Consider the following 23,067-nt stretch of genomic DNA (forward strand, 5'->3'; position numbering starts at 1 on the left):
ACTGGAACAAAATTTTGTACAGTCAGCGACAAAGACCTTCTTTAGTCAATGAAATGGAACTAAAAACCGTGTAGACGTAACAAATTCAGGAGCATTTCTAGGTGTTAAATGTGGTTGTTTATTAATTTGTCTTAAATTACAGAACTAATGCGTATTTTTAAAAACTAAAAATACAAACACATATAAAGTAAAAAGTGAATATCCTTTACAGTTCATACTACTAATAAAATCATTTTGAAAATTTCCTTTCACTAGACAGTATAATTTCTGTTGGTGGATACCAGCCAAATATGAATCACAGACAAGTCATCATCTATTCCATTCAGCTGCAAGGTTTAAGGGGCAGGGTAACGGGAACGATCTTCTAGAGGAAACCAGTTAGTGTTTATACATTTAAAATATGATTTCTAAATTGCTTAAGCATATCTATCAAAATCTAAACAGAACATTTAAAATTGGCATCACATAAAAGTGATACTCTGTGAAATGATTTCTGAACTGTGAAAATTTGTCTTTCAGACCGAGCATCTTCGAGCATGGAAACTGGATAGGTTGCTATATGGGAAGAGCCACCGATTTTCTCCGTAAGTTCGTACTTGATTCATACGGGTATATTCCAAGGAACATATGATCCAGGTTTGTCCCTTGGAATCTAGAATAAAAGGACAAATTTATGTTTGCATTTGGAAAATGTTTGTGACAGGTTAAAGACAGCAGAGCATTAAAATGGGATAAAAACCACCCCGAGGGTGACCAGGACAATGAGAGATTTGGCAGAGGCGGCATGGGAAGTGTGGAGGAATCCGGGGAGGACTGAGGGTCGGGGGGACGGAGCAGCTCAAAGCCATCCCATCCTGAAGAGGGACAAACGGAAAGTGGAATCAGTCTGGGTTTCTCCAGGGAGAAGAGGTGCCTCACGGGGTTAGGAAAAGCTATAAGGGGTGCCACAAAGAGCCAGCAGGAGAGGAGGTGTGGGGGGCTCTCCCCTCAGTGTAGGAATAAACAAGGAATAGCTTGTTTAGAGTCAGAGAGGTTACTGGGAATGACATGAATTCCTCCCACAATTAAAAATCCCGTCACTGAGAATGACCAAGGAGAGCTGAGATGTTTGCCCGGCAGGCGTGTGGATGTAGCTGGGAATCCTGCTACCGGGGGCTGGGAAAAGGCCCTTTGAGTGTGTGCAGCTCAAATCAGGACTCGCACACTGTCAGTGCCTGGTTGGGTGGACTGAGATAGACCATTGGAGTGGCCCATATTTTTGGCCTGGGTGTCTTAGGCTCAGGGCACAGTTCCTGAACTTTTATTCTGGACCAATGTGTCCTGGGAAGAAAACAAAACAAGGGAGGAACATATAACTGATGATAAAAAAATAAACCTTCTTTTCTCGAGTGGTACAGAGCTGAGCCCCACTGCAGGCCAGGCAGGGCCAGGCTGGTGGAAAAATGCAACTCAAGGGCCACTCTGCTCTTCTCCTGCTCAAGTGCCCTTGGCATTCTGGTCACCTTTTCTTCCACAGAAAACCACCATGGTGGGTTAATAAAACTTGACCACAAGACAGGGGAGAAAAATTCAGAATTTAATGAGCAGAGCATACCATTTTTGTGAACTTATCTTCACAGCCCATTCTAATCTTCTCTGGGGTGAGTGGACTACTGAGCTTCAATGGTCCAGACAGGCCTCTCTCCTGTCGCGCTGCATTCACTGCGTCACGGATGGCAAAAAACACCGAGCACCCCAGGAATAGGCTAGGCTCTCCCAGACCCTTGAGGGAAACAAGTTAACTAGATTATGACACTTTCTCTCTGTATATATACGTATATATATGTATATGAGCATCTATAGGTACATATGCGTATGTATAAAATATTAACTATGTAAATTATATATATAACTTTTTCCTTTAAAAAAGCAATTTACTATTTAAACCCAATATTTCCATTCTTAGGATTCCAGTCTAAGGAAATGAGCCGAAATGGAGAAAGGAGATACAGGCATGAAGATGATTACCACAAGGTAAAAAATCAGATGCAACCTGATGGCAACAGTAGTTGGTGCTAGTGTCCAAGACTTAGAGTATTTGTTAAAGTTTATAATGTTGTTAAATTATTTTATAATTAAAATGTAAATAAGGCGTTTTCTTCTACAATCCTGGTAAAAACCCCAAAGAACCAAGAGAGGAATGTAGTCCTTCCATCCCTGCAAGAGTATCTCATACACATGTGTTTATTCACAAAGTATAGCTTACCTTAGATGAATACAGGGTATTTGAGTCTTGAGACGGAGGCAATAAAGAAACGTGAAATTCTGCAGGGATGTCACAGACGGTGGGGATTTTGTATTGGTCTGGACCCCGAGTGTACAGGACACCCTGAGGAGAATATTTCAGTTCTTCGATTGTATAAAGTCCCATGCCTTGAATAAATGCACCTTCAATCTGAGGCAAAACAAAAAACAAAATTTAGAATTTCCATGTATGAGAAAATATAGTCAACAGGAGCCTTTCAATGTCATGCTGTTTATCTGGATTTTTAAAACACAGTGTAGAAGGGTTTTCAGCATGTCTTGGGGAATGTCTCTGAAAGTTTACTTAAAAGCTTATCTAAAAGCATTTCTAAACATCTTACAAGCACTAAATTCCAAATTAAAGGCCTTGAGTTCAAATCTCAGCTTGACGTTAGAATGCCAAGGGCTCTAGAAGAGACCTCGGAAAGCCTCTCTCTCACTGCTGTGTCCACAGACCCCAGCTCCCTAGGAAAGGCTCTCGGGGCTCTAGAACCAATAATCTCCTGCTAACGTCCTTGCTCACGAGCTGGCCGGCCTCACATTTCTGGACTGTTTCCTCTCTTGTAACATAAAGGGTTTGAGCTGTGTTCTCTAAGCTTGATGAACAGCTTTGAAATGCTCCAGTTCTTAGATGTGCTAGGCATTTGAATATTTATATAAAACAGCATGTGATTTTTCAATCTTGTCAATTACTTCAAATTTAAATAAAAATGTCTGTGGGCAAAATAGGCTGCCTATCTATCACTACTGCTACAGTTATTTGACGTTTGTTATCCCAGCCCAGCTTCAAACTCCTCGAAGCCGAAGGCCGTGGGATGCCTGCGCCGAGGCTCAGCGCTTAGCACTGCATTTCACCTCCGTCCCGGACGCGTGGAGCTCACTCTGTCCCCTCGGGGCTCAGTCCCTCTCATTCAAGCTCCCCAGTCCCAGGCTGCCCATTTCTTCAAACACTACCTAAAACACCTCTGTTTCCTCCCCCTTTTTAAATAGTAAGAGATGTGAGTTCTGTGGCCGGTCTGAATAAAAAGATTCTGACAACAGGGATAGAAAAGTAAGAGGATGATGAAGTTAGACGCAGTGTTTTCCCGGAAGATCCCCATAGCAGTTTGGTTTTTACAGCTAGGCAGTGAGGCAAGTCCGTTACACATACCTGGCCTATGTCAACGGCGGGGTTTACACTGCAGCCAACATCCATGACAATGTCTGTTCTGATGATCTAGTAATAAAAAAAGTTAAAATGTTTACTGTGATGAACGCAACCGAGGGAGGGAAAGCTGAGGAATGGTTCCTGCTGGGATGGCGTCGATATACAACCTTTCTTTGGGCCACTTTCTATTTCAGCAGAAAGAAGTGGTATGATATTTTTTATGTCACCAAGTTTATTATGTATAAATTTCAGAGTTACACAAATACTCTTAACCAGCTTAAACACTGACTGTTTTTATTGGAAACAATAGGAGAGGAAAATATTGACTTGGCTTGGATTCCAGCTGAGTGACGTAGTATACTGAGTTGAATCCACTGCAATAGACATGAGATACAACACAGAAAACATCTACGGCACTCATGATCCTCGTTGCGAAACTTTGTGGCAAACACGCAACCCAATGTCCAGAGTCCAACTGGCAGCTTGATGTTTCCTGAGTCAGGAACTCAGGGTACATCAGCAAAAAAAATATTTCAATCATTATCTGCTGTTCTCGATTTTTCTTTAATATTTTTATTGATTTCAGAGGGAGGAAGGGAGAGAGAGGGAGAGAGAGATAGAAACAATGATGAGAGTCACTGACTGGCTGCCTCTTGCAGGCCCCCCACTGGGGATCTACACCACAACCCCAGCATGTGCCCTGACTGGGAATCAAACTGCGATCTCCTGGATCATAGGTTGATGCTCAACCACTGAGCCATGCCGGCTGGGCTCAATTTTTCATTTTTAGAGCCGAAGAGAAAATAAATCTAACATTGAAACTCGGTGACTAAAAATTCTTATGAAAATTAGTGATCCAGAATGTTCTACTACAATGAAACTTCAGGTATTCACCTCTCTTATTTAAAGACATGAAATCTAAAGTTCTCTTTGACACTAGTTGGTAAGACTGGCCTTCTGTGAGACAAGTGGCCTCCACTGGAGGGGAGGGGAGGTGCTCTCAAGTCTGCAGTGTCAGTGAAGGTTTTGCTTTCCAAGCTGTGGACTTAAAACTGCTTCTCATTGTCTTTTTTTTTTTAAGTATATCTTTATTGATTTCAGAGAGAGGAAAGGAGAGGGAGAGAGAGAGAGAGAGATAAAAACATCAATGATGAGAGTCATTGATCGAGCCCGCGACCCGGGCATGTGCCCTGACCGGGAATCGAACCCCGATCGCCTGGATCCCAGGTGGACGCTCAACCACTGAGCCACGCCCGGCCGGACCTCTCATTGTCTTCTGATAGGGCTGGAGAGTGGCTTTAGGTTGTGGTTGCCAACCTCCAAGGTGGCCTTCAATGATCCCACATCCTGGTATCATAAGGATGAAGCTTTACGTAGTCCCTTCCTACACTTTACCAGGATTGGTTTATGTGACCAGTAGGATATGGCAGAAGTAACAGTATGTCACCCCAATATTAGTTATAAAACTGTCTTGTTAGCAGATTATGGATGCTTATGAAATCCTTCAAGAGTGTCACATGATGGCACGTCACAAAAGCGGTCACCATTGCCAGTTGTCCCAGCTGTCTACATGGAAGCCCCTTAGGCTGTGTTTCTTCCTTGAAGTGGTTTTTTTCCTTGTTCTATTTAAAAGGACTAGGGAAACAAAGAAGAGAGGCCACTGGTTGTTTTCCATGGAAGCAACCATAGCACCAAGGCAATTGCTGAGCTTCTATTTTCTTCTGGTAACACAGCGAAATTATCTTTAGGCCAAATACATGGTGCTTCCGTGGTGCTGGATGGATGGGATATATGGAGCTGAGGTGCATCCAGGGTGCAGCCTGAAGACCTCCCAGGGGTACTGACCTTATGAGCTCCCGTCAGGCAGTCTATTTCAACCTCGGAACAGGCGGCTCCGCAAACGAAGTATTCGAAAGGATGGCCTTCGCCCGTCTCCCAGTTCATGTGTGACTCATAACCCCTGGAGAAAGAGAATTGAGGAGCGTGTTATTGGGGGCACTGCAAACCCGGGGAGTAGACCTGTACAGCAATGTGCCAGCACACAGTGCATGCGATAAATGTGTTGAATACATCAGTATTTCCTTCCTTCTTATTAAACTTGTTTTGCCTGATACAAATGTCCAGTTGCTCCCTACCAATGACTCCTTATGCCTAGAAGTTAACTGCTGACAGTAGGATTATCCATCCTATTGCTTTGGGCTAATATTGGCTCATATAACCCTATTGTAATCAGATTGGGGAATTCCACCCACTTTTTACACAAAATGCTACTTCAAAGGTTCACACTGACCTGTTTATTTGTCTTTCTGACTCCAGGGTTCAGCCTCCTGGGTGAGGGATCAGGCCCCTAGGCTACCTCTCTCCTGCCTTGAGACTCAGACCTCCCACCATCAACTCATCTTTAAAGACACCAAATGTATGTCATTTAAGCAACAGCCGGCAGCTTGCAGCACTTTCTACCCTTTTCTCCTCTGCGCCCCCAGCCTGGAGGTGGCCATTAAAAATGCTCCCAGTACTTATTCCTGATAGTCTGCCAGTGCCCTGGGACGCCCATTACAACTGGCAAAGCGCCTAAATCAGGCCAGCCTCTCTGTAGCACCCTGCTCTCTGATGGCTTTCACTCTCCATTTAAATAAGCAGATAAATTATTTTCCAAAGCATGTGAGTTCCAGTTGTTCCACATCTTGATAACACATAGTTATTGTCAAATTTCTGATCTTTTGCCAATCAGGAAAGTGTAAGTGATGTTTATCTTATTATGGGTTTGATTTTTTTACTTTTGTTTCTTAACTTAAGGGATACATTGAGTTTTCAACAAAGGTCAGCCACTGCTGTGGGTTCCTGTTAGCACCCGGCACTAGCCCCAGAGAACCCTCTAGAGCTATGCAGTATGATCCGAATCATCAATTCTGCTGTATTTTATTTTCATGCTTATTTTTCCCAACAACAGCCTTTCTGCACATTTGGATTAACAGCAGTGAAATGTTCTTTATAACAGTAGGTCACTAGAAGGTACAAAGTCAGTTGGTGCCAAAACTGCAAACAGAAGTGAAACTCTTCCTCCAGATGCTACTGCTACTCGCCACAGCATGAGACAGAAGGGGCTGTTTACCTGAAGTATCCTGTAGCCGAGAGACTAATGCTTTCATTAAAAGCAGCCTGTGCCTGTGAAAGAAGGGTGTCACAACACAGTAAGGATGTTTAAAGTAAGAGTCACTTGAAATTTCAATTTTAACTTTAGTATGTGTTAAATAAAGTTATCGGTGGTAATAACTAGGAATAACCAACATTAGTTTATTCCTTTCAGCACTCTCCATCTCCACAGGCATTTGTGGTTCACTGCCTGCGGTCACAGCCCTTGTTCAATGCATTTCACTGTAGTAAACGATGCCTTGGTATGTTACACTTACAGCCTGGACTGTGCTGGGCAGCACATGTTCTGCTTATAAAGACTTTCGCTCGGTCATCTGGAAAGACTAAGCCTATTAACACGGAACATTTCAGGAAACAATGGGCGGTTGGATGTTTAATTTTAACATCATATATCTATAACAGTCCTAGGAGAGGGGTAATATTTTTGCTAAATTGTACCATTTAAAGCATAAGTTCTCCTGACTTTGCAGTGCACACAGTTGACTAATAGATGGAAAAATGGGGGTTGGATCCAAGTCCTCAAGCCTGAGAAAGAAAACATGAGAAGTGCAACCATTACAGAAGAAAGTGGCCTGAATGGCAGCATTTCACGACGGTGGAGCTGATTGATCCTCTGTTACTGCACCTCACCCCAGTGAGGTGGTGCTTCTCCAACCAGACTTCTCAGCCTTCCTGGGCCCAGGCAGCACAGGCAAGAGAGCAGAAATAAATGTGCCCTGAAAGGGCTGACAGCTCCCATAAATATGAATTATAGCATGAGTCTTAGCTCTGTGGAATGGAAGGAACCATTTCTAAGTAATACTTCCCAACTGTTATTTCCTCCGGACCAGCACCCGTAACGTGACATTCTAGAACAGTCACCGTGGCACACACTCCAGCCTTTACTGATGTCCACTCCACAGCAGCTGGTGCTTTAGAACCTAGCACTCTGAAAAATTTCCTAGTTGACTTTAGAATGGGTGTTTTCTCTTCCAACTACATCATAAGTAGATCAAAGGAAGCAGTTGAATATTTCCATTCCATTTCAACTATTGATTGAATATACACCCAATGACTTGCTTTCCTATTTTTAAATAAGTATTTACATGTTTTATAGGAGGAGACATGGGAAGTGTTTTCTTCCCATTTTAGGAACAGTGGAACCCAAAGAAGGAGAAATACACAGATTTACAGCTATTATCTAGAAAATACCTAGGTTCCATAGCAAGAAACATTAATGAGTTCTTGCTGAAAATAAGGGTTCTGATAGGGAGTACATTGTAATAACATTGTAATAACTACGTATGGTGTCAGGCGGGTACTAGATTTATCTGTGTAATCACTTTGTAAGTTATATAATTGTCAATTCACTATGTTGTAAGAAAAGTTTATACTATATGATTTCATTTTTATGAAATTGTAGACAAAGCAAATTGATCTCCAGTGACAGAAAGCAGATTGGTATGTTTGGGGATGGCGGGGTGGGCGTGGGAGTGAGGGAGAAGTGGGATGGACTATAAAGGAACACTAGGAATCTTTTGGGGATGATGGATGTGTTCATTACCTTAACTCTAATGATGGTTGCATATATGCATACATATATCAAAACATCAAATTGCACACTTTAAGTATGTATAGTTCATTGCATGTCAATTAGACCTCAGTAAAGATATTTAAAATAAAAAAGAATAAAACATTTTAAAAGAGCTCCAGACAGACAAGCCATCCTCTCTAACAGAGGACTTTCCCGGGTGTTAGAGCTCTGCCATCATGTCGTGTGATAGGATTTCTACCTGCCGAGAGCCAGAGGGCCTCTACTTCTCCCTAGGTGACTGTAGCACCTGTTAAAGTGCTCTTCCTACTGCTATTCAGTTCACATGTATCTCTTTCACGTTCCTCCCCCCTTTTTTTCTAACATAAAACACAAAGTGATTCTCACCCAGTCCTTCCAAGTGCCTCGAGGATTCTTGCTGATGATGGGTTCCAGGCGCTTTAGGAGAGTTTGACAAGCATCCTAGGGATTATTTTTTAGTTAAAATTATGATAATAACTTCATGCAAACACCGATACCAAAACCGCATGATATGTGCCATTATGGGCTTATTTAAGAGGCCCAAGGAACATAGAGAAGGAAAAGACCGATCCCATAAGAGGTGACCCAACAGGTTCCACGGGGGTGGGTTGAAGTGCAACTGCCCAGGATGGGGGCCACGCGAAAGGGTCAGGACTTAACAGAAAAACTGTTGGCAAACCACCAGCCACTGTTTTTAAACACAGCATGGTCAGATTTATTTCGTGGGAAACTCACTCTGGCAGCATGAGACCAGAGTGAAAGGCAATGAAACTGGGTGGAGAGAGAGCCTGCACTGCCCCTGGCAGGAGCTACAAGTCCGAACAGTGTAGCCCTGTCATCAGAACATGGCAGCAGAAATGTCTCTTTCCACGGAGGAATTTTAGCATAGAATCAAAAGGACTTGTTGCCCAGTGAGATGTCAGGAGTGAGCGAGAAGAGGTGACATGCCCAGCTCAGGAGAGCGCCGGGTGCCATCCCACTTAGAGCGGTGGAAGGGCAGCTTCCACTGAGAGGGTGTGGGAAGGACATAAGAGCTGGGTTAATTCTCAGCATCCTCGGAGTGCCACCACGTGTTGGTCCTGATGGGCTTAATGATTTGGACGCCACTGCAATGATTCTTACCTTTACTGCCATCCCATTGAGGTCTGCCACCAAAGAACCTCCAGACACATTTGTGTTGGGGACAGTTTCTGTGCTTGTTCCGCGCAGGTGGACATTGGACAGTGGCATCCTTAATTCATGACTGGCTACCTGGATTTTAGAAGAGAGGTGTTTTTTGTTTTCCAAATAGTTTGGTTAGTCACAGACCCGTGCATGTGCCCACGTGGTAGCACCTGTGTGAAGCCCTGATGTGCCCAATGGGGACTAGCAGGCAGAACCACAAATTCTTCCAGCCGCAAAAAGTTCCTCTTCATGAAAACACTTAGCCAATCTGGACCCCAAGCCCCGAGCACATTTTTTTTCACTGTCTTATGTGCAACAGCATCAGGAAGAGAAAGCAAGGCCCACGCCAAGGAAGAAGTACTTTATGTCTTTGTCACCATGAAGTCAATACCTTTGAGGCCTCTCCTATGGTGCACTCGGCAATATTCTAGAAAAACTGACCTTAGAAAGGAGAGCCTTACCCACATTTCTGGAGCTGCTGCAGGAAGAGGGCAGTTCTGAGAAAGAACACGGCCTCATTACAGCAGCAGGACCAGCGCGATCTCAGAAGGAGATGGGCTGGTGCCCTGGCCAACAAGGGACTTGGTTGGTGGCTTTGTTCCTCCTTTGGTTTTAGTGCTGGGGGGCAAAACCATATTACTAACTTCAGCTCATCCAAAATCCTCCCCTTTTTTGCAAGCAGTAGAGCTTGCTAGAATTTGTTCATAGCTGTGACAAGGACATCATATGGAGTCCTTCTATACCACTGACTTTCAGAAAATCATCTACACAAAACGCATAAGCTTAGACCTAAAGGTCTAGTGGCCCAATAAAGAAAACACTGAGGTCTCACCCCCAAGTGAGCAAAGATATGGCTAGATAATTCTCAAGTGACTGATAACATGAAAGAAAAATATATCCTACATCTCTCTAATCAGAAAAATGCAAATTAAAGCAATAATGTGATATGATCATTCACCTGTCGATTTATCTAAGATTTTTAAACAACCCATAACATACAGTGTTGGTTAGTGGTGTAATGAGATGGCTACTTTCTGGAAAACAATTTAGTAATATGTGTCAAATGATTTAAGATACACTCTGTGACCAGTAATTCCATTTCTGAGAATTTATTCTAAGAAAATACCCATTGATTTGATCACAGGTTTATGTAAAAATATTCATTGAAATGTTCAACAATCGGGGAAGGTTAAATAAATTTCATATGCATCCCCATGCAGCCATTGCAAGTCATGAGTGCAAAGAATTTTTAATAACAGGAAGAAGGGCTCACTCTGTGGAAGGACAGGTGAAAAAACCAGGATACAACATTCAATAAACAGCATGTTGGTGATTTTTGGAAAAAGAAAAAAAAGCCAAGATGGGAAATAACCCAAAGCAGTGATTATTGCTAATGATGGAATTGTGTAAGGTCTTCTAAAAAAGATTTATTTGCCTCTTACAAATGTTTCATAACCTGTATTATAGAAACAGTACCTAAAAATTAATCTAAAGTGAATGAGCCAAGAGAAAACTGGTAAAGTTTGATTAGAAATACCAAATGTGATTTATATTATCAATTGTTTAGAGTCTTTACTATAAAAAAAAGCCAGAAATAATGCAGTACATCAGAATTTACATTTTTATTGCCCAGCAAGGTTTAAAATAGACAGCTCACTTGTTCATATATCCAAAAGAAAGTGGCAAATAACCACATAGACTTGTTTAGCAATAAGACAAGCTGAGACTCTTCTGCCACATTCTTTTAAGAGGGTCAGTTACAAACTGGCTTGTTTACCCAGTTTCTGCTAATAGCTTAACAGTTTAAGTGGTCAAAGCTAGTTTCCTCTCCTTTTTATTTTGGAACAGAGTTTCTCTCTCATGCACATATCTATAAGCACACATCCAACTTCACCCAATTATTTGCATTCTTACCTGAATCATTTTAGTGTGAACCCCCTGCCCCATTTCAATTCCACCGTGAGTCACCAGCACAGACCCATCTAGATAGACGTGAACCAGGGCAGCAGCCTACACAAAAAAGATACAGTTTCCATGACCTTTTTGACTCATATCATCATATGTCTTGTCAATTAAAACATTTTCCCTGGGAATGATCCCCTTCCTTCCATCTCCTGCCAAAATATACACACTTTTCCCATCACCCTGAGAGCACTGAACAAAGCCAGGGCAATGCTCGGGCACCTCATGATCACCCACAGGAGGCCAGATAGTTGCTGGACAGCTTTGAGTCTGGGGCAGGACTATGCTCCTTGAGCTGCGATTTCCTCATTGGGGCATTTGAGCTTACTGGTACTTTTCAAGGATCCCTGACATGGGTGGAGCAACAATTTAGGTTTGGGTTTGTTTCGAGGAGGTGGGGAGTCAGTTTTAAGATGCAAAGTTAACTGTAGATAGTTTGAGGAACAGGGAGAAGAATTATTTATGTGAACATAGAGTCTCACAGTTGTAGGTTGTTATAGATAAGCAAAAATGAAAATCCATGTAAGATGAAACAGACATTACTTTTTTCATTGCAAAGAGAGCTAAGCCCACTCTAATGCACCTTGGCACAGAATTACAGAGCTTTAGTTAAAAGAGAACTTGGAAGAAATCTTATCTAATGGTACAGCTTGCCATAGGGATCCAGAAGGAACCAAACTGCTAACAGAATTAAAGCCTGCTGCAATCAGAAACATCCAAAATCAAAGCTAAACATGTTTTACAATTAACAAGAATATGCCATCTTGCAAGTCTGCTCTTGCTAAAACCAGGGGGTGTGGAGATATCTCAGGAAACTGTGGAAAACAAGGTGTCTTCTCTTCACTTTGGGGCCTCCAGTTTAAGAGCAATATTAAGAGCATACAGTCTTAAGAAAAAGCTCCTAGTGCTGTGGCTCAGGAATGCCTGCAAGGTAAACCTTTGTAGCTGCTCTGCTGGGAAGTACCAACCCCATGGGTGTGGTCTGGAGCTTCCAGGGGTCACTTAAAGCTCTATTAGTTGGGTTTTTTAACGTCTGATCTTCCATCCAGAATGGCATTAATTATCTAGGATTTGTAAGAGTCTTCAGGAAATTCTAGTAACAAGCTAACTTCCATTTAATAAAGCTAAAATCTTAGTAAGCCTTTATGACTCACTGAGATAACTTATAAACAGCCCTGGTCATAAACCAAAGTCAATGGACTGCATGTCAATCAGCAGATGCATCCCAGGGAAAGGACTGTATTCCTGGATTGATTCTCTGCCCACTAGAAGGACCTCCATAGCCACATGTGGGCCACAGGACACACTTGGAGAACTGCCTTTTTATTGATGTCCAAAAGTCCCCCTTACTCCAGCCAATGACAAGCAAAAGCTTCTGTCTTTCCAAGTAAGACACTTTGATAGTGAAAATGGGCTCTTTTTACCCGGTCCCAGGTGTAAACTAGGGATGTATTGGGAAAATAGGGACATGGGGATACCCTTTCTCCAAGGACAAAGGCACATACATTCACAGCCCAAGGGAGAATTTTAGAACCTTAAGAAAGCCATGTAGACATAATAATCACCCAAGGCTGTGTAGAAGAGTGTGTTTACTCTCTATTGACACTTCACTCCTAGAAACTCCTGCCTTGTGCTCCTGGCCATTTATTTTCAAAACAATAAAGGTAAGGAGTGGCATTCTCTCCAGAGAGCTCAGAGCTGGCTGCCCTGGGGTCATGCATCGGATGCCAGCTGATGCCAGCTGCAGTGGCTGCTCCTGGGCTCCATTCTTTGGCACTTTGTACTCTGCTAGAATGTGAGCCCTCAAAAGGAAGAACCACAATCCTAAGGCATCCCCTGGGAATGCAACATAGTATCTCACACCCAGTAAGTGCTCCATAAAAGTTTGATAAGTGAATTTGCCACAGCATAGCTTGTAGGCTCTGTGTTTGGTCTTCTTGGCTGAGCTAGCTTTTCAGAAGTTGAGACTGAAATTCACAGCTGACGCACGTGATTGAGTGACAGTTACAGTGGACTGTGCATTTCTTACATCATGTGACCCTGCTGGGAGCGGCACTCTGCCCGCGTGTCTGGGGCAGCATTTCTATCAGCGACTGCTGAGCCATTTGTTCCATGAACTGCTGCAATCTCCTCGGGCTGTTTAAAATGTCAAATTTGATTCAGTTAAATGGCACCACCGGATGGTTCATTGTTAGCACCACAAAGGATAATTCCACAAAGCTTCATCTACTAAAGCGGCACAACTGGAATGTTAGAACAGATGGCCCTACAATATAAACTGGGGACTTAGTCTGTGAAATTTAAATCTTTGATCAACCACTGCTGGTATTGGTGAGAAGCTTGCCTTGGTCCCACAGATTCCCAAATCTCTCGTCCATGCAAACATTTGAGCTCCTACCCTGAGCCAGTTCCATCCTGGGACACTGGGAAGACAGAGGTAATCAGATACTGTGTCCTTCGGAGTTCACGGTTAGGAATGAAATATAATGAGGTGAGGTATGTTTGCCCCCTTAGCTGTTGGGAGCACAGGGGCCACTTCAGCTCAGGAAGGCGACATGGAATAATAAGGCACATGGGACCTGTGTCCGACAGTCCTGAAGTCAAATCCTTGCTCTGTCACTCACTAGCTGGATGTCCTTGGGCAAGAGAGCGAACCTCTATGGGCTTCAGATTCTAAAATAGAATCACACCTGCCCAACAGATAGGGGTTCAGTCAAGTGGGAAATTACAAACCATCCAGCCTAGGGCCTTATGCACAGGAGGTGCTCAAATATTTCCAGTTCCAGCCTCTCTTTGGTTTCCCTCAGGGTAGCCTCTCAGCACATGGCATCCAGGAGGCGGCCTGGCTGGTCTCAAATGCTCGGATTCAGCCCTGGGTGAGTGTTTCACACGGGGACACTGGTCAGTGTGAGGGAGGCTGGGAGGGCGTGGTGGCCGGGGGCAGCTTCGCGGTGGCCTTGAGAATGAAGTTATAGTGCTGGCTGCAGGCTGCTTTCTTCCCAGCTGAGCTGGATCCCACCTCGGTTCCCACCAAAGGGCCCGCGGAGGGGCAGCTCGGGGCAGCTGAGAAAGCACAGCTCTGGAGCCTCTCAGACCCCAGTTCTAGCCCCAGCCCCTCCTCTCACCTGCCCTGGGAGCTGGGCAAGTTCTCTAAGGTCTCTGAGCCTAAGATACCTTAGCTAAGGCTACGCATCTTACAGGTTGCCCTGAGGGTTGAACGTGGTAAAATCTAAAAGAACTCAGGAATCATCGTTATTTTTATTTAATCTACTTTTTGAGAAATTTCTGATGAGACTGACCTGGTCTACCGGAGGCCAGATGTTAAGTAATGGCCACCATTAGATAGAGGCCGCAGCCACATCTGCCGCAGCGTAAAGCCCAGGGATCTTCATAGAACCCGTATCCCACGGAGCCTGTTCCCCGTGATCCCAGCCCGCCTGCTCTAGCAGCACAGCCCAGCCGCCTCGCCAGCCGCCAGCCGCCAGCGCATCAGGGGCCCCAAGCTGCACGCCAGGGCTCCCCGCCACCATCCCTGTCCTGGTGGTGCTTCCCCCTCCCCTTACTTTTGAATAACCTTGTTTTTGCCTTTATCCCTCAACCACAGCCTCTTCACTGGGTAAACTGGGTGCAGATGCCTGAACGACTGTGCTGTTATCATCACCAAAGCAGGCAAGAGGTGCGCGGCTGCAATAAGGTCACCGCTTGGACTGTTACATGGCTCCTAGGAGCTAATCCAGCTACAATAAAACGGCACGAAACACTCTAATGGTTACATGGAAGCTGAGCCGGATGGGCAGGTGAACGGCGACACGGGAATGAGGGAAGGACCTTCCCACCGCTCGCGGCCTCCTCTGCTCCCTCGATGCCCCTCCCAGCTCCACCCCCCTATCCCTGTCCTGTCACCACTCAGCTCACCTGCCACATCTTCACCATGAATTCTGCAAAGGGGAGTGACAATCGTTTTGAGGGGTCTGCCTCTTATCCACATATATGTACTTATAGGTACATATATGTATGTGTGTGTGTGTGTAAGAGCACAGATAACAGGGCCCCCCCATCGCTGCTGTGCAATGAGCTAGAAGAGAGCAGCCCTTCTCCAACCGTTGGGTGTGAGTTCCTTTCAAGAACGGGGAGGTGGTAATAGCAAGTGGCGTGTGGCAACCAAGCAGGGACTTCATTTAATCGATCAAAAGGATTAAACTACGAGAATAGATTTTCAGTCTTCCCTTTTGCACTTTTAATGGCTATGAAGTGAACAAATTTCCAGGATTATGTTTTAAAAATTCTTTAAATGATTTCCTTTTCTGGGTTTAGTTAACCCCAACCCACCAAAAAGGGGAGGGCACCAAGTGCCTTGCAGCTTCCTGTTTCTATTTCAAGGTCCAGAGACACAGAATCATAGGGGAGTTGAAAGAGGAGTCTTGGCAGTCATCGGTTCCACCTTCTTACTTTATATTTGAGCAATCTGGGGCCCAGGGTGCATTGACTAAGCTGCTTAATGTCAGGGCCACGAGTAGAAATCGGGTCTCCCAATTTCCCAGGAGGGATGCTTGTCACTAACCCTGGGGACTCAGGCAAAGAAGCTCTCCTGTTTCCTCTAGAGAAAGGTTAGTTTGAGCACAGCTTGGTGAAGCTTAGCAATCAGGTATTGCAACCATATGGCTAATTCACCTTAATGGAAAGTTTCCCAGACACCTTTTGATTTGTCAGTTTGGAGAACTGACCTGACCAGCAGCTTGTGAGCCAAGGCCGACAGGAAACTTCAGGGGGACCATGGCCAGCCCTTTCTTCTTCCAGTAATTCTCCGAGTTGAATTTTTCCACGGCCGCTTTCCTCAGGGAGTAGGAAGACATGGCCATACATTCTTCCCAACACTGGGTCAGGTTCTTGGCATTAAACTCTTGTTTGTAGGGTGTTAGATCAATTTCCTTGTACATGTTTATCATTCGGACCTAAAAACAAAAGAAGGTGAAAGGGGGGTGGGGGAACTTGGCAGACAGACTCCTCTGTCCACTGTCCTCCCAGTCAAAATTTGCTCATCCTGTGAGTCCCAGACTGAGTTCAACGTACACCCCGTTGAAGCCTTTCCCAATGCACTACAGTCTCTTCTGCTCAGAGCCTCTAGCCAATGTGAGCACTTCCATGTTTTCTATGCTGCTCTAAGTTCAAGGGAAGGCACCCTTTCCTTATGTTTCTTATATAACTCAGCCCAGTGCAGGTACACCATGGACTCTTTATACTGGATGTATTTGTAAATAGCTATTGAAAGGTAATCCTGAATTTAATTTCCAGACTACAAGATCTACAAGGTTCAGATGATACAGATGCTGTGGCAAGATAAGGTCATGTACTTCCAAATGGGAAATAGGAAAGTTTGTTTAAATATAATCCATAACTAGGATGAAGTACAAATGAAAATATTCCATCCCAAGATGTCTGAAGCACTGAGTAGAATTCTTCCTGAATTCCCAGAATTGGAGACTAAGACCCACAGCTGAGAACAAAAGGTCAAGTACTTCACATTCTCAGTTGAGAACACTCTGCAGTTGAGGCCAGTCATCTCCTCAAGCTGACAGGGGCCATTACACACATACAGTCTCCCCATCCCCCTAAAAAAATTCCCAGATCCTTATAAAACGATGACTGGAAGTTAGTGAGCTGTGCCATTTCGGGCGAGGCAGTGTTTTGAAGGGTGGCCACTGTTTCCTCCAACTTCCCCGGAGATGAAGGAAGGTCATTATCTGATTTCCTTCTCTAGCGCTGGCCAGTGTGACAGAGCACCTGGGAGAGAGGCTGTGGTGAGATGGCCAGGAAGGGAGAGGCAGGGATCCCCTACAAGTTCAAGAGACCTGGAGAAGATGGCTCCTGCCTGTGGTCACAGATTCTCATGCTGGGGGGAAAAAGTTAGATGGACTGAGGACAGGGGCTTTCTAAGGACTGCCGCAGCATGGGCAAGAGGCGTGGGCATCAGGGGTGCTGCGTGAGGGGCCAGCTGAAGGGCAGGTGGGGTTAGATTCCCCCCAACAGAGGACTGTTGATTTTCAAAAGAACTGGCAGAGGCGGAGCTCAGAGACAACATGCTGGAGAAGTGGCTACATCGACCCAAGGAGAGGCCAGAGAGCTCGCTGGGAGAAGCCACATGGGGGGACGCTGCCTGCTTTCCCGGTCCTCCTCTTCCTCCCTGCGTCAACACGCAGCGGAAGGCACCGGGGAGAAGGGGTGAGGGAGCCCCCCAAGTCCCCCTGCCCCGACCCCACTCCAGGACGCTGGGTGGAGGGGGAGGAAGGAAGGAAGCAGAGCTTGTTAATGATGGAGTTGAGGCTGAGGCTTGAAGAGCTGAAAGGAGGCCACTGTAACGACTGAAGTGCCTGGAACTTGGTGACAGCTGCCTGAGATGCTAAGGAAGCAGGGGAAAGAAGGGTGTGACAGAGCTTGTCGGTAGCAGTTATGCCCCCAACCGATGGAGACTTCTCATTGAACAAGTTAGAATCCCATGCTCACTCTTCAATATCTTCTTGGCCCCAGGATTTCTTTTTTTACACTCTTGGTTAGAAAATGGTTGCAATAATACATCAGAAACATGATGTGTTTTAAAGGAGATTTCATTGTTGTACTAAAACGTCTGATAGAATTTTGGGCTTTATACCTGGAAGGTACAGTAGTGATCAACACTCTGAATTCCCCATTTTATAACCAAGAAAAATGAGGTGTATAGGAGTTATCTGTTTTGTTTTTAATTTTTATTTATTGCTGACAGTATTATAGATGTCTCTTCCCCTCCTCCCCCTTTGCCCTGTCCCCAGGATTTTTGAGGAGCAGCCTGAGTAAGACAAGGACCACGGAACGCTGGAGTCCCGGCTCTGCATTAACTAGAGAGTTGGGTTACCTGGGGCAAATCATTTAGCCCTATGCATCTCACATTCCTCAGCACGAATGATCCCCAGTGGCCCTCCCACCTCTAAAATTCGATATCTTTTGTACATGAGACTAATTTAGTGTTACCTTCTCAGGGGACAAACCACACTTGGTTGCCACTTCGGTGATGCAGGCTTCGGTGATCAGCCCTGCCTGCGGAAAGCCAAACCCACGCAAAGCCGTGTTGGATGGAAGGTTGGTTCTGCACACCCACCCTCGGCAACGCAGGTTGGGAAACTTGTAAGCATTATCCATCCTCAGAAGTCCAGTTTCTAACACCTGGGAAAATCCAGAGTTGATGTGATAAGACCCTTGTCCTTCTGCACCTATTTTACCATCCTGAGACCTCCAACCAAACCAGGCCAGAAACGACTGACCCCTCTCCATCACATCAAAAATGCTAAAATAGACCCATATCTCAATTTAAATGTATCTTTGCTATGAAATAATATTTAAGGATTTGAACAACTTTTCTTTTGAAATCATTTTTTATTTTGGGATTTTAGAGTGAATGCATTTTTTCTAGGTCTCAAACATTTCCAAAAGCCTGTGAAGCATTCATAGGCCTAACCACTGAATCTATAAAATGTAATGAATATAAATCATATCCTAGAAAAAAAATCTTTTGGCATTTGGTCTAATGCATTGGTTCTCAACTAGAGGCAATTTTGCCCTTTTTTACCCTGGGGCATTTGGCAATGACGAGACATTTTTGGTTGTTAAGACTGGAGGGTAGCTATGCCACTGAAATCTGCTGGATAGAGGCCAACAACGCTGCCAAACATCCTACAATGCACGGGACAGCCGCCACAACAAAAAATTATCCAGTGCAAAATGTCAGTAGAGTTGCAGTTGAAGTCTAATGCTTGCATCTGGGAAAAGGGCTGTAAGTATAGGAAACATGGCCAGACTTAGTCAAAATCTTTGGGTTCACTCTGGGGGCACCTGTAACATGTGGCTATCACCACAATGAAGGTCTTTATGCTTTCATTATTAGATATTATTTAGCTATTTAAAAAATTCAGAATTAAACCATTTTATGTAACACTTTTCAGAATGTAAACTTGCTCCTTAAAACACTTACGAGTAAGGATTCATCCAGGGAGAAGCCTCCGTTGCTATAATGCTGCATGTCTAGGGCCAGGATTCTGCCGTCATTCATGAACCCAACCTGGGGAAAGAGAATTGACCTTTGATATGAGTGCTGGGGGCCAAGACTCTCTAAGTGCTTTGTCACTTGTGAATCCTCTGTACATAGACAGAGAGCTTCATGACACTGGATTTGGTAATGACTTGAAGGTTTCTAGTAGAAAGAGCCAAGTTGGAAGGAGGAAACAATCTAGAAGGACAGTGTGATGAGTTTGTGTAAGTTTTGGGGAGGAAGTGACAACAGGTCATTTAAGTGGAAATGTCCTTCACTAATATGGGACTTTACTGAAAGGACTGGATTATAGCTACAGGAGTCATCAGCATAGCAGAGATTAAAAATAGGAGAAAACAATGTTTGCTAATGAAGGGTGGTGTGAGGAATCATTCTGTTTTTACCTCTTTTGTATGTGGGAATAGTGTGATTATCAGATCTGCTTTCATGGGCCTATCTACTCATATGTTTTCCAGTTATTGACTCGGTAGCAGCCAGTACCAGCTAGCACTTTTCACAAATTGTCATCCTTGAGCTGAGCGGAGAAGCTTCATTTTACCGGCCAGTAATCAAGCAATTGGCACAAGGAATAGAAAGTTAAACGGAAGTACAGTTTGTTGATTTGCTGATTGTTATTTCCTATCATGCAGTGGTGCCCTCTGCATTTATGGAGTGTTATATTTACAACATGAATCCTTCCCCTCCCTTCCTCTGCTCACTTTGTACTTTCCAAGGTAAGGGTGGCGGCCGGCAGTTATTAACATGTCTTCTCCACGTTCCAGAATGCAGCGAACTGCACGACCATGTCTAAAAAAAGCAAAAGAGGCAAACTCTTTTACCAAGTAGGTATTATCTGGAGTTTATGTCATTCCTAGTGGCATCCACACATCTTACAGAACAAAAGAACTACTCCCTGAGCCCTGGCTGTGCTGATCTCAAGCAGACACAGCAGCCTCCCCTTTCTTTGGGTCAGGGCACAATAGCTGCCATTCACTACTTATGGGAGGGAGGCTTGTGGGTGCCAGAGGCTCTAGAGTATTGCTTTGGGAGCATTTCCCACTGTGATAACAACCTCTGCTATAGGCAAATAGTCCAAAGGCCACATTAGAGGCTGGTTATAAATGGAGGAGCTCAGGTGGTGTTGACTGCCAAGTGCTCCCAGATAGGACAGGCCTGGAATCAAGGTCTTTTTGTGTCATGGGACAGAGGAACTGACCTATGTTAGTGAGCAAAGAAACGAAGCCTTCTACCTGTTCAAAGACAATTTCCTATGGAAATATTTTGAGATTCTTGAAGAAAAATGGTAATATAAATAAACGTAAGTATAACAAAAGCAAAATCTCCATTTAAATCAAGGGAACACACACCCGCGTGCCCACACACACACAGGTGCTAAGTATAAGTAACCCCCATCCTTTCAGGACATGTTCCTGTTTACTCTCCAGGCAATTTAGTATTTCCACTGTGGTTTTTATTCTTTTCAGTAGTTAATTTTCCTTTTGGTGCTTATAGTATATAGCTTGACAATATAAGATAAAAAAGTTGTAATAATTGGTAGCTTGTTTATATACATGTATATTACATGTTATTTTAAATAATCTTGACCCAGATTCTTCCTCCTTAATTCTGATATTGCTAATATTCAGCATGACCTCATTTTATTTTTAGTCTCTTTAGCAGGTTTTCTCCACTTACTTGTTTGCTGCAAATGCAGTGATGGCAACCATGAAAGCAGTTTTAAACGCCTTCCCCCCGAATGACCCACCAACACGCTTTACATGACACATGACTTTGTTAGCTGGGAGCTTCAAGACTGAAGCAACTATGTCCTGTAAATGATAACAGTTCTCATTAATCTGACTCATCAGCAGCAAGGGAGTTGGGACAGTCCTTACACGTTTTGATTCTATAACGTTGTACATAATAAACAAACGGTGTGATTATACTAAATAACAGGACAATTTCCAATAACCTAGGCATGCATCCAGGCTGATCTCAGAGGTATTTGACTACAGTGATATCACCAAAACTGTCATTAATATTGAGTAGTCCTTTCGATAGCAACAAGATATTTCTGGGCTAATAATTTTTCACAAATTTTCCCCATGAACTATGCCCAAAGTACAATTTTTACACTAATCTCTGGATATGCTTCCTGAAGCAGTGAGGTCCCAAACGTCTTTCAGATTGGGTCTTCCCCTGCACTCTGTTGTTCTCCACTGGAGAATGCACTCTTCTTACCTCCCATTTGGATTACTGCAACAATTTGCCAGTAGGTCTACCCTGGGTGCAGGTCTTGCTTTTTTTTTTTTAATTATCCTAATGTTTAGACGTCATTTAGTCTTCACAACTCATTTTTATAGATGGGGAGCCCAAAAGGGATGAAGTGATGGGCCCAACGTCACACAGGAAGAGAGGAGCAGAATAGGACTAGAATGGAGTTTGCCTGACCCTTCTCAGTGTTCCACCTTCTAAAGGCCTCATTCCTGTTCTCACATTCCTTCTCGCTCTGGTAACAACACTGCTCTTTATGACCTACAGAATCAGGACCCCTCTGCTTTGTTCCCCTTACTTTCACCTTGATGCTTAAACTAGCTACCTCTAAAGTGTCTCCTCCATTGCAGGTTGGGCAGTCCTTGTACTATCCCTCCTTTCTTACATGTGTGCTGCCTGGTTATAGGCAATAAGTGTTTGTAGAAGGGACAGATGAATGTATGAATGAATGAATGGATAAGCGAGTGAGTGAAATTGCTTCGAAATGGCAGCTCTTCTCACCATCTAGACAAAACTCATTCTCAGTTTAAATCCAAACTTAAGAATTCATCTTCATGGGACATTCTGGATGATTCCAGCTCTTAGCGGCCCTCTGTTCTCTTAATTCTTCCATGTATGTAAATTAGCTGATTTACAGTAGGTTACATTCTCCTCACTACGGTTTCCTAGCTGCTTCATGTAAGTTGAGTATTATAGACTTTGGAGGGCAGGGCTTCCTCTTCTTTCCTTTTCATTCTTTTTTCCAGTTTTACTGAGAAATAGTTAACGTATATCACTGTATGTGATACAGTGTACAGCATGATCGTTTGATTTACATATATTGTAAAATGATTACCGCAGTAGGTTTAGTTAACATCATCTCATAGGTACAATAGAAAAAAATTCTCCTTGTGATGAGAACTCTTAGAATTTATTCTCTTAACAACTTTCCAATATTATCATTCAACAGTTTAAGTATAGTCATTTCTTTTGTATTCTTAACAGTGTCAAAAGACACCTGCTGTTCTGTATTGTTTTACAGTTACGGATCCACAGACAGAAGGCCTCTACTCTTATAATACTAACTTAAAAGCTTTAAAATTGTATGGTTATTAATACCCAAATGGCTATGGCTACTAGTACTCCAATTCCTTCAGTTTATGAAATGACATTTTTTGTCTCTAATTGCTCTTGGTATGTTTTGCTGACAGAAACTATTTAGCTATGTCCTTTCCACAATGGCCCCATGTTACCTGAATGCCTTTGGGATACTGTGTAGACACATAGACATCCATTTCTTGATCTTCTCCTTTGGGAACAACAAGCATGCTTTGGGTTTCCATATAAAAATGTTCCTGACCTCCTATATGTATTTCACCTGTTGGAGAATAATATGCCAGAATTAAGAAGGTTGTCAGATAGGACAGGTAGACTCTTCCAGCTGTTTTCTCATTATGGAGAAAGTCCACTGACAGTGCTTCTGCTGGGATTTAAGCT

At 43.7% G+C, this 23,067-nt stretch overlaps 2 protein-coding genes across 3 annotated transcripts in view; both read right to left on the reverse strand.

Moving 5' to 3' along the window:
* Positions 1-115: 115 nt before the first annotated feature.
* Positions 116-20,886, reverse strand: LOC148092581 (aldehyde oxidase-like). Of its 2 annotated transcripts, XM_087819679.1 has the most exons (13): positions 20,037-20,886; positions 19,261-19,347; positions 18,264-18,455; positions 15,986-16,213; positions 11,214-11,309; positions 9,258-9,386; positions 8,502-8,576; positions 6,543-6,595; positions 5,276-5,390; positions 3,434-3,499; positions 2,246-2,434; positions 1,595-1,762; positions 116-652 (listed from the first exon to the last, which is right to left on the reverse strand). In XM_087819679.1, exons 1-13 carry the CDS (start codon positions 20,079-20,081, stop codon positions 602-604), a joined length of 1,494 nt encoding a protein of 497 aa, XP_087675805.1. In that variant the 5' UTR covers positions 20,082-20,886; the 3' UTR covers positions 116-601. The 2 variants fall into 2 exon arrangements, with proteins under 2 accessions (XP_087675805.1, XP_087675806.1); XM_087819680.1 differs by lacking the exon at positions 1,595-1,762.
* Positions 20,887-21,008: 122 nt separating this feature from the next.
* The window catches only part of LOC107544193 (aldehyde oxidase), a 38,083-nt gene continuing 36,024 nt past the window's right edge, over positions 21,009-23,067 (reverse strand). Inside the window, exons 18-19 of the mRNA XM_087819980.1 lie at positions 22,824-22,948; positions 21,009-21,146 (exon numbers count right to left, since the gene is read on the reverse strand). Coding sequence (XP_087676106.1) covers positions 21,009-21,146; positions 22,824-22,948 — 263 coding nt within the window. The remainder of the gene's footprint in view (positions 21,147-22,823; positions 22,949-23,067) is intronic.

The sequence above is a fragment of the Miniopterus natalensis genome, chromosome 8 (assembly GCF_054644295.1).
Source record: "Miniopterus natalensis isolate mMinNat1 chromosome 8, mMinNat1.hap1, whole genome shotgun sequence".
NCBI lineage: Eukaryota > Metazoa > Chordata > Mammalia > Chiroptera > Miniopteridae > Miniopterus > Miniopterus natalensis.

Coding starts and splice junctions, on each gene's coding strand:
- LOC148092581 (XM_087819679.1), bottom strand. CDS start 20,081: ATGTTAATAACTGCCGGCCGCCACCCTTACCTTGGAAAGTACAAA. Junction 6,596..8,501: donor GAGGCACTTGGAAGGACTGG/GTGAGAATCACT, acceptor CTTCTTTCACAG/GCACAGGCTGCTTTTAATGA. Junction 2,435..3,433: donor CCGCCGTTGACATAGGCCAG/GTATGTGTAACG, acceptor GTTTTGCCTCAG/ATTGAAGGTGCATTTATTCA.